The 24,125-nt window shown below is 49.4% G+C and overlaps 8 protein-coding genes across 8 annotated transcripts; 4 read left to right on the top strand and 4 right to left on the bottom strand.

Moving 5' to 3' along the window:
• The first annotated feature begins 6,599 nt into the window (after positions 1–6,599).
• Positions 6,600–8,678, top strand: FOBCDRAFT_24889 (uncharacterized protein). Its single transcript, XM_031177135.3, has 3 exons — positions 6,600–7,605; positions 7,653–7,880; positions 7,930–8,678. The coding sequence occupies exons 1-3, from the start codon at positions 6,835–6,837 to the stop codon at positions 8,419–8,421; spliced, it is 1,491 nt and encodes a 496-aa protein (XP_031048268.2). The 5' UTR covers positions 6,600–6,834; the 3' UTR covers positions 8,422–8,678.
• Positions 8,679–10,994: 2,316 nt separating this feature from the next.
• On the bottom strand, positions 10,995–12,238 carry FOBCDRAFT_24880 (ubiquitin-related modifier 1). The gene is made up of 3 exons (XM_031177133.3): positions 11,859–12,238; positions 11,419–11,583; positions 10,995–11,257 (listed from the first exon to the last, which is right to left on the bottom strand). The coding sequence occupies exons 1-3, from the start codon at positions 11,906–11,908 to the stop codon at positions 11,140–11,142; spliced, it is 333 nt and encodes a 110-aa protein (XP_031048266.2). The 5' UTR covers positions 11,909–12,238; the 3' UTR covers positions 10,995–11,139.
• Positions 12,239–12,400: 162 nt separating this feature from the next.
• Positions 12,401–15,113, top strand: FOBCDRAFT_24875 (WD40-repeat-containing domain protein). Its single transcript, XM_031177130.3, has 3 exons — positions 12,401–12,575; positions 12,677–14,868; positions 14,924–15,113. The coding sequence occupies exons 1-3, from the start codon at positions 12,444–12,446 to the stop codon at positions 15,078–15,080; spliced, it is 2,481 nt and encodes an 826-aa protein (XP_031048263.2). The 5' UTR covers positions 12,401–12,443; the 3' UTR covers positions 15,081–15,113.
• Positions 15,114–15,418: 305 nt separating this feature from the next.
• FOBCDRAFT_198973 (uncharacterized protein) lies at positions 15,419–15,828 on the bottom strand (the record flags this gene model as incomplete). Its single annotated transcript, XM_031177129.2, has 2 exons — positions 15,419–15,657; positions 15,723–15,828. The coding sequence occupies 2 exons, from the start codon at positions 15,826–15,828 to the stop codon at positions 15,419–15,421; spliced, it is 345 nt and encodes a 114-aa protein (XP_031048262.1).
• A 418-nt stretch (positions 15,829–16,246) lies between these two features.
• On the top strand, positions 16,247–17,119 carry FOBCDRAFT_218864 (RF-1 domain-containing protein). Its single transcript, XM_031177128.3, has 2 exons — positions 16,247–16,527; positions 16,608–17,119. The coding sequence occupies exons 1-2, from the start codon at positions 16,321–16,323 to the stop codon at positions 16,983–16,985; spliced, it is 585 nt and encodes a 194-aa protein (XP_031048261.1). The 5' UTR covers positions 16,247–16,320; the 3' UTR covers positions 16,986–17,119.
• Positions 17,073–19,347, bottom strand: FOBCDRAFT_218861 (actin family). Its single transcript, XM_031177125.3, has 8 exons — positions 19,185–19,347; positions 19,040–19,077; positions 18,902–18,932; positions 18,660–18,715; positions 18,532–18,562; positions 17,695–18,466; positions 17,414–17,645; positions 17,073–17,364 (listed from the first exon to the last, which is right to left on the bottom strand). Exons 2-7 carry the CDS (start codon positions 19,044–19,046, stop codon positions 17,415–17,417), a joined length of 1,128 nt encoding a protein of 375 aa, XP_031048258.1. The 5' UTR covers positions 19,047–19,077; positions 19,185–19,347; the 3' UTR covers positions 17,073–17,364; position 17,414.
• Positions 19,348–21,582: 2,235 nt separating this feature from the next.
• FOBCDRAFT_218857 (nucleotide exchange factor Fes1-domain-containing protein) lies at positions 21,583–22,480 on the top strand. The gene has a single exon (XM_031177124.3). It carries the CDS (start codon positions 21,691–21,693, stop codon positions 22,330–22,332), a length of 642 nt encoding a protein of 213 aa, XP_031048257.1. The 5' UTR covers positions 21,583–21,690; the 3' UTR covers positions 22,333–22,480.
• On the bottom strand, positions 22,481–23,827 carry FOBCDRAFT_317320 (mitochondrial 54S ribosomal protein YmL7/YmL5). Its single transcript, XM_031177123.3, has 3 exons — positions 23,524–23,827; positions 22,775–23,468; positions 22,481–22,724 (listed from the first exon to the last, which is right to left on the bottom strand). Exons 1-3 carry the CDS (start codon positions 23,766–23,768, stop codon positions 22,599–22,601), a joined length of 1,065 nt encoding a protein of 354 aa, XP_031048256.3. The 5' UTR covers positions 23,769–23,827; the 3' UTR covers positions 22,481–22,598.
• Positions 23,828–24,125: the final 298 nt, after the last annotated feature.

Below are 24,125 nucleotides of genomic sequence, written 5' to 3'. Positions count from 1 at the left end.
CATTTCAGCCTGGTGGCTTCTGAGGCTATTCTCGATCCTTGACATGTCAGTTTTCTCATCACTGCCTACGCACAATTACACTTGGCAAGCCTGATACAATCGCTCGAATCAAAGTATCGAACAGCCTGTGGAAAGACTCAAGCCTTGAACAAAACATTTTGACGTGAGCGGCTTGTCACTGGGTGAAGTTTCTGCAATAGTATCTACTCATGCTCTGTATGTGTTACGTTCCTGCATTGGAGCAGATAGCTGAACGTTAGTGCCAGATCTCGACAACCGCAGGGCCAGGGCTTCGAAAATATCGGATTAGCATCACTCCTGCATGCGTAGGCGCACCATGACTTGAAAAGAAAACAAGGCTTGGGGGTTTTAAAAGGAAGAAGGGGGATAGAAGATTCTAAATTGGGCTGAGATGAGCGTTTGAGAAAAGTTGGAACCTGACGACTGATGAAGCTCGATGAAACGTTCCTGTTCATTATGCACATCCCAAATGTGCATACTCGAAGGGCTGCGTGAGGCTCGGTCGTTGGAAAGAGCAAGGGCCCAACGCTGCAAGAATTACATGCAGACTTTACCTGTTTCTCGCAGCCAGCTGCAGGTGTATTTATTGCATGCTATTGAGCTTCATGCAAACATGGCGGGTGTGGGTGTGACTAGATCTTGGCAGCAAGGGTCTCTTCATGGGGCATGATCCCGCCAGGAAACGTTGAGTTGCGGGTGAAGGGCTTCTATTGGCCAGACAGCCATCTTCTCAATCCGAGGCTGCTTTGATGATGGTTTCGCAGAGGACTGGAGCGTATCGTGGACGAAGTAGGACTTCGTCAATCTGTTCGCTGAGCCGCCTGTCCTTGAACAAGATGGATGCCCGCATTTTGGACTGTACTGCCCCGTCTTGTCATCTGAGATGAAATTCATGGTCCCGCTTCGTCAGTCCTGGATTGTCAGGGCTGAATTATCGTCGGTATCTTCCTTATCCCTCGACTGGGATCATGTTTATGCTCACATGCTCCATGACCGGTCATTTCCATCATGGTGATTTAATTTGAGACGTGTAGTTAAGTGGATGACAGCCCTCATTGCTTCACCAAAGACCGACCTTCTTCACAAAGAGACAGGAAGCTTGGCCATATAAGAATTAGGAAGTAAAAGCTCCTCAGTTATGTTTACAATAATGGCTACACTTCTAAAATCATGGTGGCTGCGCCAAATTTCGTCACATTCACGCCTTTCTTGACAAGGATTTACTCCATTGAAGCCAACAAGAGTATGCCATTAAGAGAGTCCGATGACTTGTCTAGAACTTGTAGATCGAATGATTTGTAGATTTCGACATCCACTGTGACGATAACGGGGATAACGCGGCGTCTGCAGAGTTAGAATTGAGAAAAGTCGGTTCGGGGTGGGTTCGCCGGCCGGTCTCTGTTGCGGAGGACGGCCCCCGCCGTGTATTGCCGGCCCCATGGTCCCCAGAACTGCCCTGAACTGGAGTCCATAGAGACCCCTGGCAATGATGACCCCTGTCTGGCACCCAGCTTGTCCTCAGTCTTTTTCTCGCTGTCTGCCTTATGGGCTTTCAAATGCAATTCCGCACTTGAACAGTCTTTAGCGAGAGAAAGAAACCTCAAAGACCGACCTTTATTTTTCGACCCGGCTCAGTCTTGATCGTAAAAGTTGAGAGAGAACCATCATAGTCAGACGTTGAGTCTAAGACGATCTGCCGTGTTCAGTCCACATGGAACAACCAATCAGCAAAAGGATCTCCAATGTTCCCAAAGCTCTGGGAGCTCCTCGAAGCCATTGGCTAGGATCATGTGCGCCCAATGGCAAGCCTCAATAAGCATGAACCCGGGTAGTGCGGCTTGTCGCCGCACAGCCGCGCTCTTGTTTTGAGCAAACATCTAATGTTAGAACCTCGAGGGCCAGGATAAGAAGGTCAGAATTTGCAGGTAGTGCAAGGTCCGGGTGTCGGGAATTGCCAGCGAACATTGGTCTCGAATTGTGTTGCAACTTATGCCTGGGCAGCAATAAGTCTAGCGCATCTGAGGCAATATTGACGATACCGATGTGATACGTCAATCAACTACAAGAACTTGTTGAAGGGCTCGCGGTAGTCAGAGATGGACGGCGCCTGCGTAGCGCAGTGTTATTGCCCCTGCTGTGTTGTAACTGTTCCTGACTCCTGACCATCCCCTCGTAAAACACCCTTGCTTGAACCCTGGTTGGTTTCAAAGGCTCTTCCTCTCAAGCTTCCCCAGATATGGCAATAGTAACTCCCTGGGTATCATCACGACTCTACTGTTCTACAGGCAGTTCACCACAAGCCTTTTGCAGCTCTCCCTCGATGCCCCTTATGGCAGGGTAACTCAAACAAGACAAATCCGGCAGCCAAATAACTAAGGTTGGAGTGTATTACCAGGCGTTGAGTACAGGGGAATCGAGTATGTGAATCGTGTCTCTTACAGCTCACTGCCAATTGTCTATTCAAAAACCACAAACCAGATTGGATTGGCCTCCAACAAGGCTACCAAGTCGAGGAAATAGCGATTGCACATGGCCTGTTGTGCTGCCCCGCCGTCATGGCAAACTGAATGGCTCACGATGTTGGAGCTTACCAGTTGTCTTGTTGCGAAAACAACGATCGCTGGCCAAGGTGAACGTAACAACCCCCACGATTGACCTGAGGTGCCGTGCCTCACTCAAGCGCAGCTCACTAGGGTTTGAGCGTCCATATTGGGAGACCATGATAACCCGATGGCTCAGTTCTGCGCTACTTTCCCCCCTTCTACTGTTGCTTTGCGAGATTCTTCAGCCCTTCCAGAGTCCAAGGCCGGAAAATCGAGATTTTGATGCAGCGAGATCCAAGTCCATCAATGGTCCATTCAGGAGTCGTGGTGAAATGATATGTCATTTTCTGTTCCGTAACCTCAGAGGGTGGCTTTATCTCGGAATAGATTCAGGCCATACACCCCCCTTCCAATGGCCTTGTGAGAAGGACAAGGGTGTCCACTTAGACTAGATGTCCCTGTTTTCTCATCGGCCGAGAAAACAACACCGTTCCGTTAAGGGACACCGTTATGAGCTAATATGGATGACCATTCATAACTGCCATGATTGTGTCCCGTGATTTCGATAATACTGAAAGGCTGAGACGCTTTGACCAGGTATTACCAGCATGTCGGAGTTCAGTGTGTTAAATGCTGTTTCGTGCCTCTGATAATCTCGTTGGGCTACAGTACCGAAGGCCAGGGGGGAGAGAATCAAGGTTGAAGTACCTACAAGATCGCTGCTGTGAAACTCAGATTATCGTGATCAAGTAGAGCTGTAGTACAACATAACATGTGGGGTCCTTGGTTTGTCCTAGGTCTGTGATTGTTGGTGATACTATGTTTTCTAACCAACAAAACGAGATGGACAACCCAAGCTTGAGTTACGTGATGGCATTTCAAAACTGTCTAGGGCGAAGGTCAATGCGAAAGGGTACAATCTTTCCGTCTGCACGTGCTCAATAATGAAAAGCCCCGCGACTGAAGCATTACGTAGCACATTAATAAGTGAACTGGCGGGCAACATGTTGAATGTTTCGAGGTGCTCTTTCGATTGGCTCGCATGATGGTGAGTGAGAAACGACCTTCCGCAGTTGTGATTGAACAAAAGAAAGAAGCATTATCCCGGCTTGTACGCAGTGAATGCGTGCAAACGCAACACGACAACCCTGGACGCACGGCCTTTCAGCTCCAGATTCGCTACTGGTCCTGAAATCACAGGAACCAAGCGAGCATCTGCACCCTGGTAAACCTGAGAGAAGCATTCACACAATTGTCTGTCCCTTGGGTGAGGAATCTCCTGTGCTGAGTGCCGCTCGTATTTCGTAGACGTTGAATAAGATAGGTACCTAATCATCCAGATTACAGCTGGCCTGTGCTGTTCCCTGTATTTTATGGAAAAGAGTGCAGTGCTGCCGGATATTGCCCGGACATGAAATAGGAGAATAACTGCCGTGCATGCAGTTCCTGAAGGGCTCTTTTAAATAAGGCATACCTCGTGTTGTGGGTTGGTACGGAAGACAGGACTCATTAGCCCCAGAGTGAAGGATTAGCGAAAAACAATCTATTCCGCCTCGCAACACAGGTATTGGCTTCTTCTTTTTTTTTTTTTTTTTTTTTTTTTTTTTTTTTTTTTTTTTTGCATACATCTATGATACTGGACTGGGTCCTGAGTCCCCGTGAAGGAATTAACAGCGGCTGTCCCGGGATTTGGGGCCTCTGTTTGATTGCCGGCCCCTGACCTGGCTTAGGTTAGAGAACGGGTATTGAGAACAGACGTTAATGACAACAACCGTCAGCTTCCTCTACCCATGTTAGTTAACTTCCTCCATCTCCTCGTAGCCATGGCAAACCGTAGGGTAGTGCAGGGTCGTGGAAAAAGCGACAACCACGTAGCCTTCACCACAAGAGCAGGAATGAACCAAAGCGTCGCTGTTTGTAACTTAGGGTAAGGAAAGAGAGAACATTGCCGCTGATAACGGAGCGGTTGTATGTAAAGTATCCAGGTCCCACAACTCAAGCTCATATCAATAGTCAACAATCATGTCCTGTTTCGACCCAATTGTCTTACAACGGCTACCCTAGCCTCAAGCCTCTGAAGTGCTAACATTAGTCTGGCGGAGCCAAAACTGCTACGAACGTTTGACCGTTGTGTTCGCATTTGTCTCCAGGAACCATCTATGCCAACTGACCCAGCGCCACTACTGTACGTGCTCAGAAGAGGCGCTTCACATGCCGTCCCGCCTTCATACTATCTAAAGAGTAGAGGAGACGACGCCTCATGACGATGATGGAATCGACTGAATGGCAATTCATCATCATCGACAGGTGGTTATGCGGCGTAGGTATGTATGGTATACGCAAGGGACTCGATGTTGGCCAGCCTTACCATAACCAGCTGCAGCAGTACTTGTTGATGTCTCTTTCCACGCCCGGAACAACTCCGCATAGCACAAAATTGCACACCTCACCTGACTGGAGTTTCTGGGATACAGGACAGAATCCAACGGCTGAGAGATTGCAAAACGGTCCCGAGTAAAACCTCAATTTACCGCTTCACGATGGGCAACAGGATTAATGGGCCCGCAGTGCCCAGTTCAAATCAGCAGGCCCTGTTGGCAGCGGAAGCCGCCGTCACATTGTGCACCTGAAGGAAGAACACAGCTCGAAGACACGGAGCCGCCTTGCGGATCCCATAATATGAACCTGTGGTGGATGCAACTCGAGACTCATGACAGTTTCCTGAACGTTGTATTCAATGATTGACCAGATTTGACTGTATCATAGTTCAACTAGCGAGCAAATCATCACAACTGCTGAACGTCAGAGTCAACATCGCCAGAATTATTGGACTGAAGCGTCTCACAAGCTCAGTCAACGGCTCTTAACAGATCCCAGAATCCATCAGCAACAGTAACTGATGTCTGCCGATGCCAGCAACCGGCTCCAGCAGCCGGGTATCGCGCTGAAGCTCAAACACTGCACCGGCGGCGTCCGGCTGGGCGAGGCCTTGATGGAGAGGATGAAAAATTCGAGATTATGTCCCGGGGTTCAGGGATATCCCTTGGAGTCATTCAGTCATGGTTGTTCCTGAACACACGCCTGTGGCCTGTGAACACCCCTCCACCCCTTGTCCAAACTCCAAGCCCTCCCCCAGGAGCGGCGTCCTTTTTAGCGCAAAAAGACCCTTGTCAAGATCCCGCATCCCAATGCCACACCCACGTCTTTAAACTTGACATCAAGTCTTCAAGATGAAGAAGACGGCTTTATTATACAGGTTTGGAGCCGACTGAGTTGAACCTCAATCGCGGCTTCAGACTTGGAGCATAACTTGAGCTGGTTCTCAAGTAAAGACTCGAAAGGGAGAACATCGAACCCTCAGGACCAATCCCTATTTCACTTTCATCAACCTGGCGGCCGCCCAAATCGATGGAGCCAAGTGAGATCGATTTAGCATTGAGAAAAGAGAGAGATCAACTCAGCTCTCTCCCATGGAAATTTCCGGGGGACTGTTTCCCCTTGCTGATGTTCACTACTAATGTCTCAACTGTGGCTTTGAACCTGGCTGGTTCAGATATCAAAATGATAGAGACAACTACTTCGGGTCCAGTCTAGATAGAGAAGCTAGACATGGATTAGTTTTGCCCATCTCCCCAAAAGCAAGCTCTTGTTCCTCACCCCTCCGTTTGATCATCTTTTCGACCCAGGAACCCCATCCTCACTCTGGTTTTGCGGCGCCCTGACTAGATCGACCACCCACCCCCAGCCCATGCCCATGCCTGGTACCCGCGCGTGGGGAGGGGTTTGAAGCTCTCAGTCTAAGACGCAGGCCAGCTTATGACGAGACCCGGGCTACCTTCTGTTACAATCCCAGGGCCTGGTCACATAGAGTACTAGACTTGGTAGACCCGCCTTGAAGAGGATCTCCGACCTTTACCGTTCTATTGGCTCCAAGATATTTTGACCCTTGTCGCACATCAACTTATCTTCTGAAGCTAAAGGATATATACTTGGGTCTTTCCTCTGAATTTCTGAGCCATCTAGCCAAGTTTGTCCCCCAAAGAACCATACCCAGGACTTGAAAACTTTATACAATCTCTTCTTTCTACATCATATCTATTCTTCTATTATATAGTTCAGGTCCCTCTTGTCGCCTTCATACACTCTGCTCCGGCCCTTCTTGATCATCTCAAGCAATACCAAGTCTTTCTTGACTTACTCCGTTTGAATCAGTCTAAGCAGCAGAACCTACCAGTCTTGCTTTGAGAGCAGGACTGATCTGAACTGGCAAATGGCCCTTACAGCTCAATCTTCAGACGCTCCCAACTGGGGACGCTGGTCGCAACAACTTCCGGGCGACTATACTATGATGGCATCTCCACACATGCTTCCTTTTGACTCTCGAGCCACCACTACTGGTCCTCTCCAACGACCTGTCATGGCACCTTACATGGTTCAGCCACCCTACAGTTCAGGTCCAGTGAACAGCCTCACAGCACCTCACTACCAGGTTCCCAATCCCTACCAATTTGGAGGATATCAAGGCCCGCCTACGCCTCCGCACCACTCAACGCCTTTCAAAATGGAATACAATGATCGCCGACCTATGGGACATGATAACGACCACGGCCGAATGCCCTCTTATTCTCGGGAGATGAAGTACACATATGCCGAACAAGCACCTTCCCCGGCACGGAGCGATTCACAAGCCTCGACTGTCAGATCCTCGGGCACCAACCCATCTATGGGCTCAAAGACTATCACCTCCAACGAAACTCTCAACCCTGGTGATCAGATCAACTTCGAAACAGAAGTGGATGAGCTGATGAAAGCCATCCAACGCAAGGTAGACCTGCAAGTCGATACAGTACAGCAGCCACTCACTCCTGGAATGTCTCCTGTCTCCGAAGCAAGCTTTGAAAGTCAAGGAACACCAGGTCCTATGGATAGCAAGACAGCTCGAAAGAGATATCGCTGTGATGGCCCCAATTGCCAGAAGAGTTTCACCCAAAAGACCCATCTCGACATTCATCGCAGGACACACACTGGCATCAAGCCATACGTGAGTGAGAACCTCCATGACCGATGACTTTTAACTAACACCTTTAGAACTGTGACTTTCCTGGCTGCGACCTGACCTTCTCTCAACTTGGCAACCTCAAGACTCACAGACGTCGTCACACTGGCGAACGCCCGTTTGCTTGCGACAAGTGTGATCGCCACTTTGCTCAACGTGGCAACCTTCGCGCCCATCTACAGACTCACCAAGGCCTCAAGCCCTTCATTTGCATTCTCGACGATTGTAACAAGACATTCTCACAACTTGGAAACATGAAGGTATGTGTTGATAACCCCTGAAATAGATGATGTTCTAATCAGTTGTTAGACACACCAAAATAACTTCCACAAGAAGACGCTCAAGAAGCTTACAATGAAGTTCGCCAATATCATTGCCTCGGGCGAGGAAGTCTCCGAAGCCGATCGCGAGCTTTTCGAATACTTCGCCGCGCACTACAAGAACAGCAACAAAGGGATCAAGGGTAGAGGAAAAGCCCGCACGGTTGCTGACCGCAAAGCCAAGACAACCCAGTCTCCTCCTGCCAACACCATGACAGCTGTGCCCCAATATCCTCTTCCTCAAATTGCCCCAACACCAGTGACTCCTCACGGACTCCCTGTATCGGGCAGCCTCGCTTCTTACAGTGTGACTCGAGGCCAGCCCGGTCCTATCAACCACATGTCTCGCCAGACTCACACTGGTGGCTATGAGGTGTATGACATACAAGGTCATCACCACATCCAGCCACCGAACAACAACGGCATGTTATATGAGACCGGTAGCACGCGCGAAATGGGCTACCATGGGCGCATGTACTGAGAACTCATCGTTCGTATCATGAGACGGAGCTACCGCACAACTTGAATATGACTCGGCAGCGTCACGCATTTCATTTCACCAAATTTTATAACAGTACTACCATACGGGAGGCACAACAGCGGTTTTATTTTTGAGAAAGAAAAAAGCAGAATTTACAGAAGCGGGTGTTTTAAAAGGAGTTGAAAAATTGGACTCTTCTAGAGGCCACAACGAAGCGGTTGATTTTCTTTGGGTGGTTGTCTGAACACAATGATGCAGGGGATTCGCCCTTACCTTTCACTTTTTGCTATTTTGATACCAATTGCATCAAGCCCTGCCGAAGCCTCTCCGGTTGCCTTCATTTAAGGACAGCTTGGCTTATCGTTCTATTAATTGGCAGTCTTTGTAAGGGGATGTAAGGGAGCGGGTGGCTTGGTTCATGATTTACGGCGGTCTAGGAAAAGGAGGTTTTATCTGCCAGAGAAGTCTTGTCTTTTTCTTGTTTCTTTCGTCTCCTCAGTTCTTCGTCTTTTCTTTACGGTTGTCCAAACGCGAGTGTACGCACTGGCTTCAATTGCTTTTTGGAGTTGTATGAATGGATATACCATGGGTTATTAGACCATTTTACGAGCGTTCGTATACTGAATATCGAGTTACTGGACTCACAATTAGATGGCAGCATCTGAAATAATGAAATGGGAGCAAAAAAAGGTCGAAAGTAGCCACAGGGGGGCGAAATCGAGAAATTGGCGTCAAGATAGTAGATAATATGAATTTAATAAACATATTCTTAGAAGAACACTCCAGAGCCTTTCACTATGACCAAAGACGTTTCGGTTGACAGACAGACAGATAAACAAACAAACAAACCAGTGCGAGACATCACCGCTAAGATGGGGATGATTGCTGGCATCTAGCATCGTAGGCTCAAATAATAACGGCGTGTTTCTGGACCTTTCCAGCCCGGAACAAAACAACCGAACTGAACTGTTTTAGCCATAACCACCTCAGTGCCAGCCATTAAAGGAGTAAGGAAGGAGTACATGGCAAAGACGATTGCTTTGGAAACCTGTCACACAAGCTTTGTAGGGGCACATGATAGCAGAATTCTTCAAAAGGACCCTCTAGTCTAAGTCACTGACTGCTGATCAAGAAGGCGGGGGATCACAAGTAAAACCAAGACACGGATGCCCCAAATTAGGAACCTTGGGGCTGTAATGCTGCCCAAGTCATCAGAGAGAAATTGACAAAGCTGAGCCGAGCTGTAAGGCCTCAATGGAGGATGATGATCCTGGTGCCGAGATCGAGTTATCAGGGGCTCAGATGGAGATGAGTGATGAGAGTCCAGGTACAGTATGGCTAATGTTGTCTCGCCTACAGTTGACGTTTGTCCATATGAAAAGAGGCACTGCTCACTGTGGGGAAAAGACATCCATGAGGAAAAGGACATACCTAAGTGAGGCACCGAATGACCACGCATATTGGCAGAATGCAAGAGATACTGTAGGGGCTGATATGAAAGGTGAAGATGCCATGTGAATTCATGTGATGGTGATGCACATGCCGTTTGCTATTGAAACAAGTTACAACTCATGAAGTGAGGTTTCTCGGTTTCTTCAGACTGACTGCCCACATCCAAAGAACTTCGAACTATCGCAGAGAGCAATAACTGTTTTATCCATAGCTCACAATTACAGTAACGCTCGCTCTACATAGCATGCGTACAAAATGCAGACTGATGTAGATTAGGGCTGCATACCTCTCTTTCTGGCTTTGATCGACAAGCCCCCCTCCCCTAAAATTCACCGCCCCGCCTCTACTCTCTTCTCCCCCTCTCCCCTGGATGGCCAGCTTCTTCCAAAGAGCCCAGCAAACGCACATGAAAATGGATCTACTCTCATGCACACGCACATGAAGCCTCATTTCGTACCTCTGCATCTCAACTATGTGGCAGAGCACTTTGGGTGGGATCTTCCCTTCACCGCCGTAGATAACGTTGCAATGGCACGGCCCGTCGTGTCATTGTCCGCCATTCCATTTTCCCTCCAAGTTTTAAAGAAATGAGGCTTTGCTGATCTCGAGGGCCGTAGATGCAAGGCATGCAAGTCGAAGTGGGTTTTCCTTTTTCGCCTCCACAAAGCCGTTGATGCTGCTTGTGCACACAATGCACGTTCCTTGTAATGTGTATGTGCTCTAGATGCAAGATGGGTTTCTGCTGGGGCTAAGATCGATGCGCCTAGACCAGAGGCTGGAGACGTTGGTTCTAAAGGCCGTTGCAGGGCTGGCTGAGACGGGGAGTGCAGGCGCAGATACACACGCAAGCGACGTGTATGATCCATTCATTGTCCACATAAGACGGCCGTTTCATCGGAGTGGCAAGATACACAGACAGGACGAGGCGGGAGACAACAAAGACAAGACAGTGAGACCCAAAGGAGCAAGTAACTAACATTCGCGTATCAGTCCCGCCGTGTCGAAACCTGAAGTCAGCCCGAGACTGGCCTGTTGTGGACTTGGCTGCGCATGCACTCGATGCATACCATGTCCATGTCCTTGCCTATTTCTCAACAATTCGATATGCAAGGGAGTTGTGTTTTCTGTACGCATACGTAGGAATGCGTAGATTTGTATGTATATGTGCATGCATGTAGAAATTCTTCAATAAAAGCCGTACCGGTACTGCACTGACCGACCCGCGGTGATGTTTTGAGGCCTAAAGCGGACGAAGAGTGCAACAATCTAACCTCCATGTAGCGTTGAGACAAACAAGATGTTGTCACCGCTCTGGATCTCATAGGCCTCCTCACCTTCGAGCTCCCAGTCTGCATCATTGATCAGAACCAGGATACCTGGTCGACTGATTGCCACCCCTATTAGCGACAAAGACAATCAAATGAGGTAGGAGAAGAATTGGAGTGTTTTCCGAACCAACACGGCCGTGGCCATGGTCAAGGGGAGTGTGTATAGCGATAAGAAAACATAAACGGAGATAGAGAGTAATCGGTGGCCAAGACGTACAGGTGGTTGTCTAGAACAAAAAGATCTTTGCGAGAATCATCCATGACATTCTGACATAGATGGTCGATCAAATACGCGATGTCAACGGGTTTCCCGTCCTGATCTGCCGCGGGAATGGTCAGAGCATGCTGCCTCTTGTTGGAGAAGAGCATCTCCAGGCCGCCACTGCAGTGCCACAATATTAGCTCAGTGAACAGGATGGCCAAGAAAAAGCAAAGAGATCGAAGAGAGTGCAGAGAAGAGACTCGTTGGAAGCGAGAATCCAGGCACAAGCGTGGTTCAGGTGGACACTCCCGCCAGGAGAAAATTTGATAGCGCAGAAGGGGGTGGGCTCGAGTCTGAGTCTGAGTCTGAGTCTGAGTCTGAGTCAAGACCGTGCAAGCGGGAGTTGATAGATCATATAATACATGCAAGATGAAAATCTTGGTGAAGCGACTTACGAGAACTCGACGTCGATGTTGAGCTTGGGGGCCGATGTCGATTCAGCCATTGTGACAGAGATGTGCAAGCTGAAGCGAAGTGACGATCTGGGAGCGTGATCCTGATGCTACTGCTGTCAACTGGTCGTGACTTTGCTTTTGCAGTAGTGGATAAAAGGTGATCCCGAGGTATTGGTTGGCGGTAGCGAAACTGTGTCTAAGGTATCAAAGAGATGTGGTGTAAGAGGCTAACTATTACCCTTTTACAATGGAAACGCCAGGTTTTCTGTCCGGCAACGAGAGGAAGATGAGTAAACCAAGAGGATTGTATCGCGACTGAGAATGTTTTCACTGGTGTCTCTGTAACAATAGACCCGTGACCTTTGGTACGCAGTTGACATTAATTGCTTTTCTTAATGTGTTGGTGTTTCAAGGCACCTGCAAGCGTGAATCGGATGACATAAGCAAACCGGTCCAAAAATCTCAGCAGGACGTCTCTACAGCCAATCAGAAGTCAAGAAGCACACACTTTTCAGACTCATCTTTACAACCTCTAAAAAAATAACGACTTCACGTCAGAGACGACGAAAGGCGATAGGGACAACAATGGGCTCAAGACCCGTCTCCATCGAATATCTCTCCTCGGGGGCCAACCGGCAGACCGCTGTTGCGGACTGGAGTCAATGTGGGATTTTGGCTTTTGGAGCCGATATTAACATTGCGTTATGGCGACCTTTGGTTAGTATTCGAGTCACCTTGCTGCTTTAATGTCAATATACCCTGCTTTACGCTTCTTCCTGGCAGACCATCTAGGTGTTTTGGTACTAACATATGTGAAGTCGGAATCTCCCAAGGGAGTCACAAAGCTGCTCAATGGGCATAAGAGCACTGTCAAGGCCTTGACGTTTCTCCCCGAAGGAGACCAGGATGAAAACTCATTTCTTGTTTCTGGCTCAGACGATAAGACCGTGATCATCTGGAAAGCATCTCGCAACAGTGATGAATTCAGGCCCATCCACACCTCAACGGAGCACACTGCTGCTATCAACTGTATCGCTGCCTTGAGGATCAAGGGAGCCCAGAAATGGATTATCGCAACTGGAAGTGCAGATGCCTCCATAAAATTATGGAACCTCGAGAATGATCAGCTCACTCTACTCCAAAGCGTCAAGACGACACCCAAATACTTCCCCATGTGCCTATCACTCAGCTACGCTGGAGATGAAGACGATGTTTTGGTGCTAGCATCTGCTGGCACAAGAGATATCGTGCAGATTTTCACAGCTGAGGTCAAGTCAGAAAATGTTCAGTTCGATCTGCAAGCCACTTTGACAGGACATGAGGGTTGGATACGGAGCTTGAGCTTCGCCAAAGAGACATGTGCCCCTGACAGTGATCTGTTACTCGCCTCAGCGAGCCAGGATAAATACGTCCGTATCTGGAGATTCCATCAGGGAAGAGAGCTGCCCGCTGCTGCTGCCAGTGGTTCAGACCCTTCCAGCGACGCATACCTACCCGGAAAGTCACCCTCCAACAAGGCACATCGTCTTCAGTCCGCCGGCAAGGACTTCTCCGTTACTTTCGAAGCACTTCTTTTGGGCCACGAGGACTGGATATACAGTGCACGCTGGCAACGACAGGATGATGACAAGTTACAGCTGCTCTCGACATCAGCCGATAACTCGCTCGCCATCTGGGAAGCTGACTCTAGCTCTGGAATCTGGGTCAGCATGGCGAGACTTGGTGAGATTAGCAGGGAGAAGGGTGCAACAACAGCAACTGGAAGCACAGGCGGATTTTGGACGGGCTTGTGGTCTCCTGATGGTAAATCAGTAGCCTGCCTCGGCCGTACCGGTAGCTGGAGACGATGGGAATATGTCCCCGCGGAAGACTTTTGGCAGCCATGTGTAGCTATTTCCGGGCATACCAGAGCTGTTACAGGTATAACGTGGGCCAAGAATGGTGAGTATCTTTTGTCAACAAGCTCTGACCAAACCACACGACTGCATACACGCTGGGACAGACCAGGAAATGAGACATGGCATGAAATGTCCCGGCCTCAGATTCACGGCTATGATCTTAACTGTATTGACTCTGTGGGAGCTTCTCAATTCGTCTCAGGGGCCGATGAGAAACTCATGCGTGTCTTTAGCGAACCCAAAGCTGTTGCCTCGATGCTCAACCGTCTTGCAGGCATCGGTGGTGGCATGGATGTTCAGAACATGCCAGATGCCGCCAATATGCCAGTCCTGGGACTATCTAACAAGGCAATTGATGCCGTGGAAGATGACCAAGAAATTCAGCCCATTGATGACCGGGATCGTGAGGCCATGGATCCAGCCTCGATAGTCAAAAAGTCGCATTTGGAGATCGATCACCCTCCTTTCGAGGAGACACTCTCAAGACATACTTTGTGGCCGGAAACCGAGAAGCTGTATGGACATGGTTACGAGATTTCTTGTCTCGCAGCTAGCCACGATGGCACTCTCGTCGCCAGTGCATGCAAAGCCAGCTCGACCAACCACGCCGTAATTCGCCTATTCGAGACAAATCGTTGGACTGAGCTCAAGCCGCCTCTGACCGCACACTCTCTAACAGCCACCCGCCTTCGATTCTCCTCTGACGACCAGTTCCTCCTAAGTGTAGGGCGCGATCGCCAATGGGCTATCTTTGAGCGCGCCCCTGAGGATGAAGCTGCGTACAAGCTCCTGCAGATCAATCCCAAGGGTCACACACGTATGGTCCTTGACGCAGCGTGGGCGCCTGCGTCATCTACGGCGCCAGTATTCGCAACTGCTGGCCGTGACAAGCAAGTTCGCGTCTGGGCCGCCAAACCTAATGAAGATGGAAAGCTTCAGTTCTCTCAGACAGCCTCCATCCCGACTGCATCCCCTGTAACATCCGTCGATTTTGTCCCTCAGGTTATTGACGGTAGATTTGTCTTGGCAGTTGGCACAGAACTTGGCCGACTCAGTCTTTGCCTAATCAAGGAGGATGGAACTGATGTCACTGAGAAGCCCGCATATGAAGAGTAAGTGCTCGTAAACCACCGATATAAAAGAACCAACTGCTAACGTTGCCTCTAGTTACTGTTTGCCCAAGGCTGTTCACCAGCTTGCATGGCGTCCTATCGTACGAGAGGGGGCCGAGAGGCCATTTGAGGTGGCAGTTGCAGGAGAGGATAGTTCACTCAGAGTATATGCCTTCAGCCAGGCGTATCTTCAGGTGTCTGCAGACCCATAGAACCAAAAGTTATGATTACGACGTTACCAGAAATTTCCTTCACATCGAGACCAGCGGCTTGCTCATCTTTGCACAGACCGAACAGTGGGATCAACAGCGGGATTATTGAGTAAAAGTGTATTATCATTACAGCCATCTATTGGCCAAAGTATTGTAGATCCATGTCCATTATATCGTATACCAGATGAAGCCCGAGCCATCTCTCACGGACCTTTGGTTAAAGACCGGCTCTTACGACTCATTTATGCAGAGCCTCCTCGTTACGAGGCCATTTCAGTGCCAATGTCCAGCATGTATGCATTTCCAGAATTTTTGCGTGAGCGATCCAGTGCTAGATTTTATAGTTCTCTCACAACCGTCTCGACAGTCTCCTTAGTAACATCTACGACACTTGCAGCTGTCCCGGACAGCGCGCTCGCAGACATATCTTTAACAGCTTCCTGCACCACCTCGGCAACGTCAATGTGCTCTCCGTTGATATAGTACCAGGCGCGACCGACGAGAAAAGAGATGTGATGCGGGAGGTAAAGACAGGCGGCGATGAAGGTCAAGCTGAAGAGCAGAAAAACAATGGAGCCTAGGGCGATGGATTAGTCTTCTGGAGACGATAACTTAAAACGTATGGGATTACAGATAACATACTGAAAAAGAACTTCTCCCAGGGCGTGAACATGTACACACTGAAAGTGACCTCCAGCTGGTATTGCTTGAGGCTCAACCACTTGCGAAATGATCCAAGAACGGCCATTGTGTCGAAATGAAGGGTAAAAAATTTGTTGTTGAATCGCAGATATCGGTAGCCGTCGTCGTAGAATTGCCGCGTGCTGAAATGAATGGCTTGAAGTGGTAGATCCAGGGGAAAGGTTGAGGCAATGGAGAATACAGGATCAGGATAAGGATCAGGGAAAGGCCGGCCCTCCTTTATCTGGGCTCCTTGTGCCTTTATCGTACCGACGCTCCCGAAAATTGGGTACCGGAGGCACCGCAGGGAAGTGCTAAGGCTTCGATGTATTGAAACTTACAGGGGGTGCGGGTCTCTAATATACTGGATCACCATCTCGCTGTGGGCTGCTGACACGCGACTGGCTCGTGGCTTGTGGCTGTGACTATGGCTTCCTTGTGGCTACCTCGTGGCACAGGAAGCCGAAATCAGCCTCGTCCACAGTACTTAATCTTCATCTTAACCTGATTACGACTCTAATTCACGGCCTTGGCACAAAGCATCTGATGTTCTTGTTGAATGTCTGCATTCAATGGCATCGTAATGACGCCGCTCAAACTCCTCCGAACCATCCGCTACAGCACTCCCCCAGCACTTCCAACACGGACCTTTCACAATACGTCTATCTTCCTAGCGAAAGCTCTCCCTCCTCGGCCGAAGCCCCCGCCTGAGTCTGAGATCGAAGAGTCCTATGTCAAAGGTAGCGGTCCTGGTGGACAAAAGATTGTATGCATATCTCTTTTCTAGCGCCCCCGCTATTGCTCAGTCCTCGGAAGTCCTTTCAACTTACATAGTTGTTACACTAGAATAAAACCAATTCCGCAGTTCAGCTGAAGCACATACCCACTGGCATCGTCGTCAAGTCTCAGGCAACCCGTTCGAGAGACCAGAACCGGAAGCACGCCCGTGAATTACTCGCGCAACGTGTCGATGAACTTCGCAATGGAGATCAGAGTCGATCGGCTATTGTCGGCCAGGTAAAGCAAAAGAGAGCTGCAAGTGCTTCGAAAAAGAGTCGTAGGAAGTACAAGAAACTTGAGGAAGAGAAGGCCGCTACGGCTGCTGAAGCTGAAGCGCAGTCAGACACAACTACTGCTTCACCAGAGGGACGTGACCTAACCACAGACGACGCAAACAATTACCAGACTTCTCAACCCTTAGACACCACAAGTAAAGCGCCGTGATCAATGCTCTATGGAAGCACTTGTGAGGATTTAATTACGACATCATGTATGTGGATATGCTTAATGTACGCAAAGGAGCAAACATCATGTCATCACCTCGTTTCATTTCAAAAAATTCTAAGCGGAAAGTAAAAAAGTATTTGTATGTCAACCTCGGCTTCTACCCCTAGGCACGCATTACACGCGCAACTACAACAAAGGGGCCATCACATCTCTTCGTAAGCGCAACGCCCACCCTTCTGACCATGTCAAAAACTTTTCGTAAATATGAGAGTCGACTTTGACGTTTGCCAACCACCCAAAGCTTAGCGTCTGTCGCCACCTCCATGATCTTGTCGTCGTTGCGCGAGTGGGAGGATTTGGTTTGTCGGTCGGGTAGCTTAGTAAGTTAGCAAGAAGCCTCCCCAGTCACCGGGAGCTTGACACACCTTAGAAGCACTTGCGGTGAACGATTGAGGGACCGCTCTCGTCGTACTCCTGCTTGGAGATCCACATTTGCTGGAAAGTGGACAGGGAAGCAAGAATGGAACCACCGATCCAGACGGAGTACTTTCGCTCGGGAGGAGCAATAATCTTGACCTTCATGGAAGAAGGAGCAAGGGCAGTGATCTCCTTCTGCATACGGTCGGAGAGACCAGGGTACATGGTGGTACCACCAGACTGAATGAATGTTAGAACAATTCGGACAGCTCATTCTCACGAAACTTACCATGACAATGTTGCCGTAGAGATCCTTTCGGACATCGACATCACACTTCATGATGGAGTTAAAGGTGGTGACATGGATACCACCGCTCTCAAGACCCAGGACAGAAGGCTGGAAGAGAGCCTCAGGAGCACGGAATCGCTCGTTACCAATAGTAATGACCTGACCATCGGGAAGCTCGTAGGACTTCTCCAGGCTGGAGCTCTGGGCGGCAGTCTGGATCTCCTGCTCGAAGTCGAGGGCGACGTAGCAAAGCTTCTCCTTGATGTCACGGACGATTTCTCGCTCGGCGGTGGTGGAGAAAGTGTAACCGCGCTCAGCAAGAATCTTCATGAGGTAGTCGGTAAGATCACGACCAGCCATGTCGACACGGGCAATGGCGTGGGGAAGGGCGAAACCCTCGTAAATGGGGACAACGTGAGTGACACCATCACCAGAGTCCAGAACGATACCAGTGGTACGACCGGAGGCGTACAGAGACAGAACGGCCTGGATGGAGACGTAGAAAGCTGGGGCGTTGAATGTCTCGAAGACAATCTGGGTCATCTTCTCACGGTTGGACTTGGGGTTGATGGGAGCCTCGGTGAGCAGGACGGGGTGCTCCTCGGGAGCGACACGCAGCTCGTTGTAGAAGGTGTGGTGCCAAATCTTCTCCATGTCGTCCCAGTTGGTGACAACACCGTGCTCAATGGGGTATCGCAGAGTGAGAATACCACGCTTGGACTGAGCCTCATCACCAACATACGAGTCCTTCTGACCCATACCAATCATGATACTGAGAACTTGTCAGTGGCCAGCCACTAAGGAGGCGGCAGAATTGCCGCTGTAGCTACAACTTACCCATGATGACGGGGGCGACCGACAATGGAAGCTGTTTACAATGTTAGCATTGGGTTTCTGATTAACTTGCGCCCAGGACATGCGATATCAATTCTTTGGGCGCAGAGGCTAGAAAGTGGGGTACTCACGGAAAACAGCTCGGGGAGCATCATCACCGGCGAAACCGGCCTTGCACATACCCGAACTGATATCAAGTTAGCTATCATGGACATGCTGAAATCGTTCTGCACCAATCCAAAGACCAAACACTCCCCAAGCATCAATGTCGAGGCCAGTGTCGGGCATCGGACGATGGGGTGGCAGATCTGGTCCAGGAGCAGAGAGGCGGGGAGATAGTCCAGAGGTCGGTGAGACAGGCGGGGGAGCTTACCCATTGTCGATGACGAGAGCAGCAACTTCTTCTATAAAGCGAAACACAAGTCAGCATGAGTCTGGAGATGATCTTCGCGATGCTCAAAACGGATTGTTTAGATCCGACGATGCAGCGACGCGGTATGATGCGACGTACCCTCCATGGCTGTGGATTACGGTGTGTGTATGGGAAAGCTGTCCAGAAACGGGATTAGCGGCCAAGAATCAAAGAAGAAAAGACGAAGAGCTATAAAAGAAGAGACGAAAGATGTAGTAATTAGTAGGTGGAAGAGCAAGCTTACGGGAAAAGAGACGTTGGATGGAGAAGGAGACGGAGGTCGGGGGTTAGAAGAGTTGAAGAGAAGTAGTTTGGAATGGAATGGGAGAGGGAAAGAGACGGAGGCGGGAGAATGGGGGAGGGGGAAAGGAGACAAGTATCGCCGGGCGACGCTGTCACAAGAAAGTTGTGGGCGGGCCCCGAATTGCTGAGGTGGACACTTTGGGGACAAGGGGGGGGACAAGAGACCGCCTGCCAGAATTGGGTAGGGAAACTGAGCAGACGATGCGCAGTCTAGAGCAGGAGCGAGAGCTGCACTCTTGCTATTGACTGCTAGGGGGAAAATAGAGGCGGGGCAATCAGAAAAACAGGTCTTTCCAAGCTGCTCGCCGCTTTACTGATTGGTTCGTGGTGGTCGTAGTGCAGAGAAGGATGCCCTGAGAGCAACTTTGTCCCAGTGGTTGCAGAGCAGCGGTTGCAGTGGAATGGTTATAGCGGTGGCTGAGGTGGAGAGCTTACCTACAACAGTAATAAAGGTTCGTGATCGCCAATTCCTTGGAGAATTGATATCGGAGCAAGTGGTTGTGATTCAAGGTCAGAATATCTAGCGATCCCTTCGGATCAAGTAGTGATTCTCTGTCAAGCTCCTAGACATTTGCAAGCACGTCCCGACACAGTAAAACGGGCCGCTTCACCGTCCTGACTTTATCCTTTCTGCACAAGGTGACGTCGTAAGCAGAACTTCATCCACCGCCACGCGAGCTGGCGAAGACGTCAGCTAGGGAACTTTCTAATGCTGCAGCCTCTGAGGCTTCCTTTTATTTCTCTTGGCGAAATATCTTAGCGTTTCAGCTGAGGACTCGTTCTTCAGAATGGCATTCTATTAGACATCAATGACTTTGTAAACAACATACCAGCCTAGGCATCTTTGTATCATCAAGAAAGTCTACGCAAATAGCTCCTGTTCAGGTCAGCCCCAGCCACACATAGCTCAGAGATGCTGTCCAATCTTCATTCCTGGGCGAGGCCCATACATGAGCGGAATGTCTATTTGCTTCCTACGCTGCAGGGTCTCGTCATTCAGAACAACCATCCATCCCAAGACTCCAAGCACTTGGGTTCAGCAACTGAAAAGGGGTTGTTATCTCCATGCCAAATCTCCAGATGCTCCGCAGATTGGAACCGGTACCCAGCTTCCAGCTCCCGAGTTCCACTCCATAATTAGCACAAGTGGCTAATCGAGCAAGTACTCGTTCAGGGCAGAGTTACGCGGAGAGAGCTTTTTGTATCGAAGAAGTTTCTTGCTGACCAACCATACCAAATACGCGTTAGGGCCTGTTTCGTTTACTGAAAAGACAGCACTCGCCCGTTCATTCCGACTGGTCTGCCCTGGGTAAGTAGGGATTTGTGGTTGGGAGCGAGAACCGCCTCGATATTACGCAGCTGTATCGTCCCCTTCACTATGTAGAGACTTCTTTGACAAACCAATTTGTGGTGCTGAACGTGAACTATGTCTTTAGAGATGAGTTTCTGTTCTATAGAGCTCATATCTTGTTCACCGTCGTGAGTGTGGTTCATGTCATTAGCAGCCTAACTTCAACACCGCTATATGAGCACCCCTGAACCACAAGGCTGTCAAATATTGGCATCACAATCAACAGATCTCCTAAACTCTGAATTAGACCCCTGTATCTGGCCCCTGCCCAGTCCAGCCGGGGAAACCCACCAGCTGGTGCAGTCGGCCAGTAACCAGGCTGTGAGAATGAATGCCTTCGCTTACTTACCTACGAACAGCGGGATCTCCGGCGCCTCTCGAAGATGCGAAATGCGTCCACTGACTAGGCTCCATTAGTTTGAACATGGGACTTTAGACTTCAGTTTTCGTGGTAGCCTTGTGGCCAGGCTCCTGCAAGTGTCATGCAACGCAATACACGCGCGTCGTCTCAACCAGCCACAATGCCTTCTGGTAAATCATGCTTTTTGGCGTACTGAAGTACTGCTATCTTGTACAGAATCCTTCCTTACCTAGGTTTTTCCGCTCTCGCTTTAAGCTCGTTCTCCCGTCTCGGCCACAAAAGCAGCGATGAGGGGCAACATTGCAAGGTGGGGGCAGCTTTGCTGAGCTGGAGGGGAGCTATGATGAAATATTTCACTGCCACGTAGAACTGCTGTCAGTTGAATTGCGGTGTCTATCCCCAGCAGAAGCTTGGTGCTACTATGCTCTTTGACTCAAAAGCATGTACAAGTCATCATAAGGCACTCATTGGGCTGCAATGTATCATTATCGAACTACGAGAGAACAATTGGTCGGTTGACGGAGAATCGATATTCTGTGTACATGTCTTGAGCTAGACCTTTTTTGGACTAGAGTCTTCTTGAAGATTCCAGAAATGGGCAAATTCTAATCGATATGCTTGGTAAAGTTGAAAATTGAAAGCAAATATCAAAAGATTAATGTTTTTTGTTCTTACTCCTTCAACAAACTCAGCTCAAACAACATATCAAGAAACACACTAAAAAAACAAGGAAACATGGATGACAAGCGACTCAACGAACTCCTCAAATGGAGTATTGAGCAATCAGATGCCACCAGAAATGATCCTGATGCTCCAGCTCCCACCACACAACTCACCCCAGAACTCATGGCATCGCTCATGGGCGGTCCCTCTGACGCCGACCTGATGAAGGCCTCTATGGACATAATCACATCGGACGATGCTGAGCAGGTCTCTCTTGACGACAAACTCATTGCCTTTGACAACTTTGAGCAGCTTATTGAGGGTCTCGACAATGCAAACAATATCGCAAATCTCAGCTTGTGGACCCCACTACTCGACCAGCTCAAGCATGACGAGCGAGAGATGCGCAAGATGGCAGCCTGGTGTGTGGGAACCGCTGTACAGAACAACGAGCGCACCCAGGAGCGTTTGCTCGCTATGGGGGGACTTCCGCTACTTGTAAACCTAGCGACCCAAGAGGATGAGCATAACGACGTTCGTCGCAAGGCTGTGTATGCGCTGAGCTCAGCGGTGCGCAACTACCAACCAGCGATGGACCTCTTTGCCGATGAGTTGACCAAGAGGGGTCACAAGACTGACAAGGTCGATGCCACAAGCATGGAGGCTGTCGACGAGGTGGTCAACGGATTACGCGAGAAGATCGGCAAGGCTTGAGAAACTTTGGTGGGAACAAACATCAAAACATAACGAACGGCTGCATTGGGACGGAGTTGGGCGTTGGACTGAAGCACAGGGCGTGGGGTCAAGAGAGATGAAGAAACCGGAGGGTAATAAAAATAGAATGGTATAGGCAATTCGCCCTGAATTTTAAATATTCATTTATGATACATTCGTCTTGGTACATGAATCTATGCTACATATCAGCTACTTAGAGATGACATTTGTTTCCAACGCCTTACAACGACACCTTCTATCGTAATTTAGTGCCTAGCCTTGCCATAGAAGGGAAGGCCGAGTGCCTCCAGGAGGAGACGGCCTTGCCTATCTGATGTACCAGTCGTCTTGATGAATATATCGCAACCAGGCATCAGTCGTGCAGGGTACATCTACTCATAATTAGCTCGCCATGTCTTGATTAGTGCACAAGCAGACTCACGTCGTAGTTGAACTCGATTTCAGGAAAGTATGCCATCCAGTCGGGCTTCATACCGAACGCCAGGTTGCCTGCACTGTCGCCAGTAGTAGCATCAATACCAGGCCAGTCCTTAATCTTAGGCAGGACCAGAGTAATGAGCTTATCAAGGAAGTCGTAAGCTTGAGCACCTTTCAGCGTCACTTTGCAGCCAGTCTTGTCACCCTTTCTGACACCCCACTGAACGACGCCATGCTTGACTCGTGTGACCTCAGGGAAGGCACCAGAGATGGCTTGGATAACAGCACGGCACACGTGCAGGTACTCCTTGTTCTGGGCGCCCATGGGAGCGAATGAGTTGATAGTGATAGCCTCGATATCAGGTACGTTGTGCCATTCAATTGGGCGCTCCACTAAGCCTAGCCTTGAAGAGCCACCACCTCGAGGTCCTCGGCGAGGTCGGTTCTTGTGGTAGGGCGAAGACTCGTCCCATTCTCTCAAGTTACCCTTGTTGGAAACAGGAACCTCTGAACCTGGCGGGGTATGCTGATATGTCATGGCGATCAAATCTGGAGCAATCGTGCTTTCGTATGTGTGCTTTAATCGAGGAAAGCTGAAAGGACCGGGAACGAAGTCTCGAGCAGTCGGATCGGAGGACTTGGGCACCTGGACGGGATGTAGAGGACCGCGGTAGTACTTGGGAGGATGGTATTGGTATCTATCGCAGGTCAATCAACTCGAGCTCAGTCAAGGGGAGCAATCGGGCTACGAACCTATTGCCGGGAAGTTTTTTGCCCGTCTCTGCAGCTTTTTCTCTAGAATTGAAGGCCTGGATAGCCGCTTCGTCGGGAGAACCTGTCGCAAAAGACGAAGCATTGTCAAGATCTGCGAGAGCGGAGGACTTCTTTGCCTCGGTAGAGGCAAAGCGCTGCACACAAACGGAACCTGTCCTCAGAGGTAGGTGCCTCCGTCCCAATGAGCTCGCCATGCGAGCTCCATCTCGTACCGTGGTCATCATGGGCTCGTGGGTTGGAATTCCTCGTCGTCGAAAAGATGTGTGGTCGTCGCGTGGATTTGGAAATTTCCATCTAAGCGGCTAGCATTTGACTGCGCCACGTGCGGTACCTATCTGTAATTGTGGCTGTGCTCTTACACCGTATGGACCATCCTTTGAAGAATAGGTAAGGTAAGTAGGTAAGTAAATTCATGTTTGAGACTTGTGATGACTCTCATTACTGAATCGAAGCTTGTTCCTTTTGATTTCTCTTCTCTTAATACCGAAAGCGCCATATCAATACTTAAGTAAAGATCTGTGGCCAGAGTTACAACGTTATGGATTTCATTGTCAACATATTCTCTATCACTTCTCATTCTC

This window comes from Fusarium oxysporum, chromosome III, assembly GCF_013085055.1.
Source record: "Fusarium oxysporum Fo47 chromosome III, complete sequence".
Taxonomy (NCBI): Eukaryota; Fungi; Ascomycota; class Sordariomycetes; order Hypocreales; family Nectriaceae; genus Fusarium; species Fusarium oxysporum.
This window is presented reverse-complemented; position numbering and strand designations above follow the sequence as displayed.

Bases quoted from the DNA above. Each gene is read 5' to 3' on its own strand.
- FOBCDRAFT_24889 (XM_031177135.3), top strand. From the start codon at position 6,835: ATGGCCCTTACAGCTCAATCTTCAGACGCTCCCAACTGGGGACGCTGG. The intron at 7,606-7,652 runs GTGAGTGAGAAC...TAACACCTTTAG, and splicing joins ACACTGGCATCAAGCCATAC to AACTGTGACTTTCCTGGCTG. The intron at 7,881-7,929 runs GTATGTGTTGAT...ATCAGTTGTTAG, and splicing joins CACAACTTGGAAACATGAAG to ACACACCAAAATAACTTCCA.
- FOBCDRAFT_24880 (XM_031177133.3), bottom strand. From the start codon at position 11,908: ATGGCTGAATCGACATCGGCCCCCAAGCTCAACATCGACGTCGAGTTC. The intron at 11,584-11,858 runs GTAAGTCGCTTC...GTGGCACTGCAG, and splicing joins AACATCGACGTCGAGTTCTC to TGGCGGCCTGGAGATGCTCT. The intron at 11,258-11,418 runs GTACGTCTTGGC...GGTGGCAATCAG, and splicing joins TTTGTTCTAGACAACCACCT to TCGACCAGGTATCCTGGTTC.
- FOBCDRAFT_24875 (XM_031177130.3), top strand. From the start codon at position 12,444: ATGGGCTCAAGACCCGTCTCCATCGAATATCTCTCCTCGGGGGCCAAC. The intron at 12,576-12,676 runs GTTAGTATTCGA...ACATATGTGAAG, and splicing joins TTGCGTTATGGCGACCTTTG to TCGGAATCTCCCAAGGGAGT. The intron at 14,869-14,923 runs GTAAGTGCTCGT...CGTTGCCTCTAG, and splicing joins GAGAAGCCCGCATATGAAGA to TTACTGTTTGCCCAAGGCTG.
- FOBCDRAFT_218864 (XM_031177128.3), top strand. From the start codon at position 16,321: ATGTCTGCATTCAATGGCATCGTAATGACGCCGCTCAAACTCCTCCGA. The intron at 16,528-16,607 runs GTATGCATATCT...TTGTTACACTAG, and splicing joins GTCCTGGTGGACAAAAGATT to AATAAAACCAATTCCGCAGT.
- FOBCDRAFT_218861 (XM_031177125.3), bottom strand. The intron at 18,716-18,901 runs GTAAGCTCCCCC...ACTTGATATCAG, and splicing joins GCTCTCGTCATCGACAATGG to TTCGGGTATGTGCAAGGCCG. The intron at 18,467-18,531 runs GTAAGTTGTAGC...ACAAGTTCTCAG, and splicing joins GGTCGCCCCCGTCATCATGG to TATCATGATTGGTATGGGTC.
- FOBCDRAFT_218857 (XM_031177124.3), top strand. From the start codon at position 21,691: ATGGATGACAAGCGACTCAACGAACTCCTCAAATGGAGTATTGAGCAA.
- FOBCDRAFT_317320 (XM_031177123.3), bottom strand. From the start codon at position 23,768: ATGATGACCACGGTACGAGATGGAGCTCGCATGGCGAGCTCATTGGGA. The intron at 23,469-23,523 runs GTTCGTAGCCCG...GACCTGCGATAG, and splicing joins AAAAAACTTCCCGGCAATAG to ATACCAATACCATCCTCCCA. The intron at 22,725-22,774 runs GTGAGTCTGCTT...AATTATGAGTAG, and splicing joins AAATCGAGTTCAACTACGAC to ATGTACCCTGCACGACTGAT.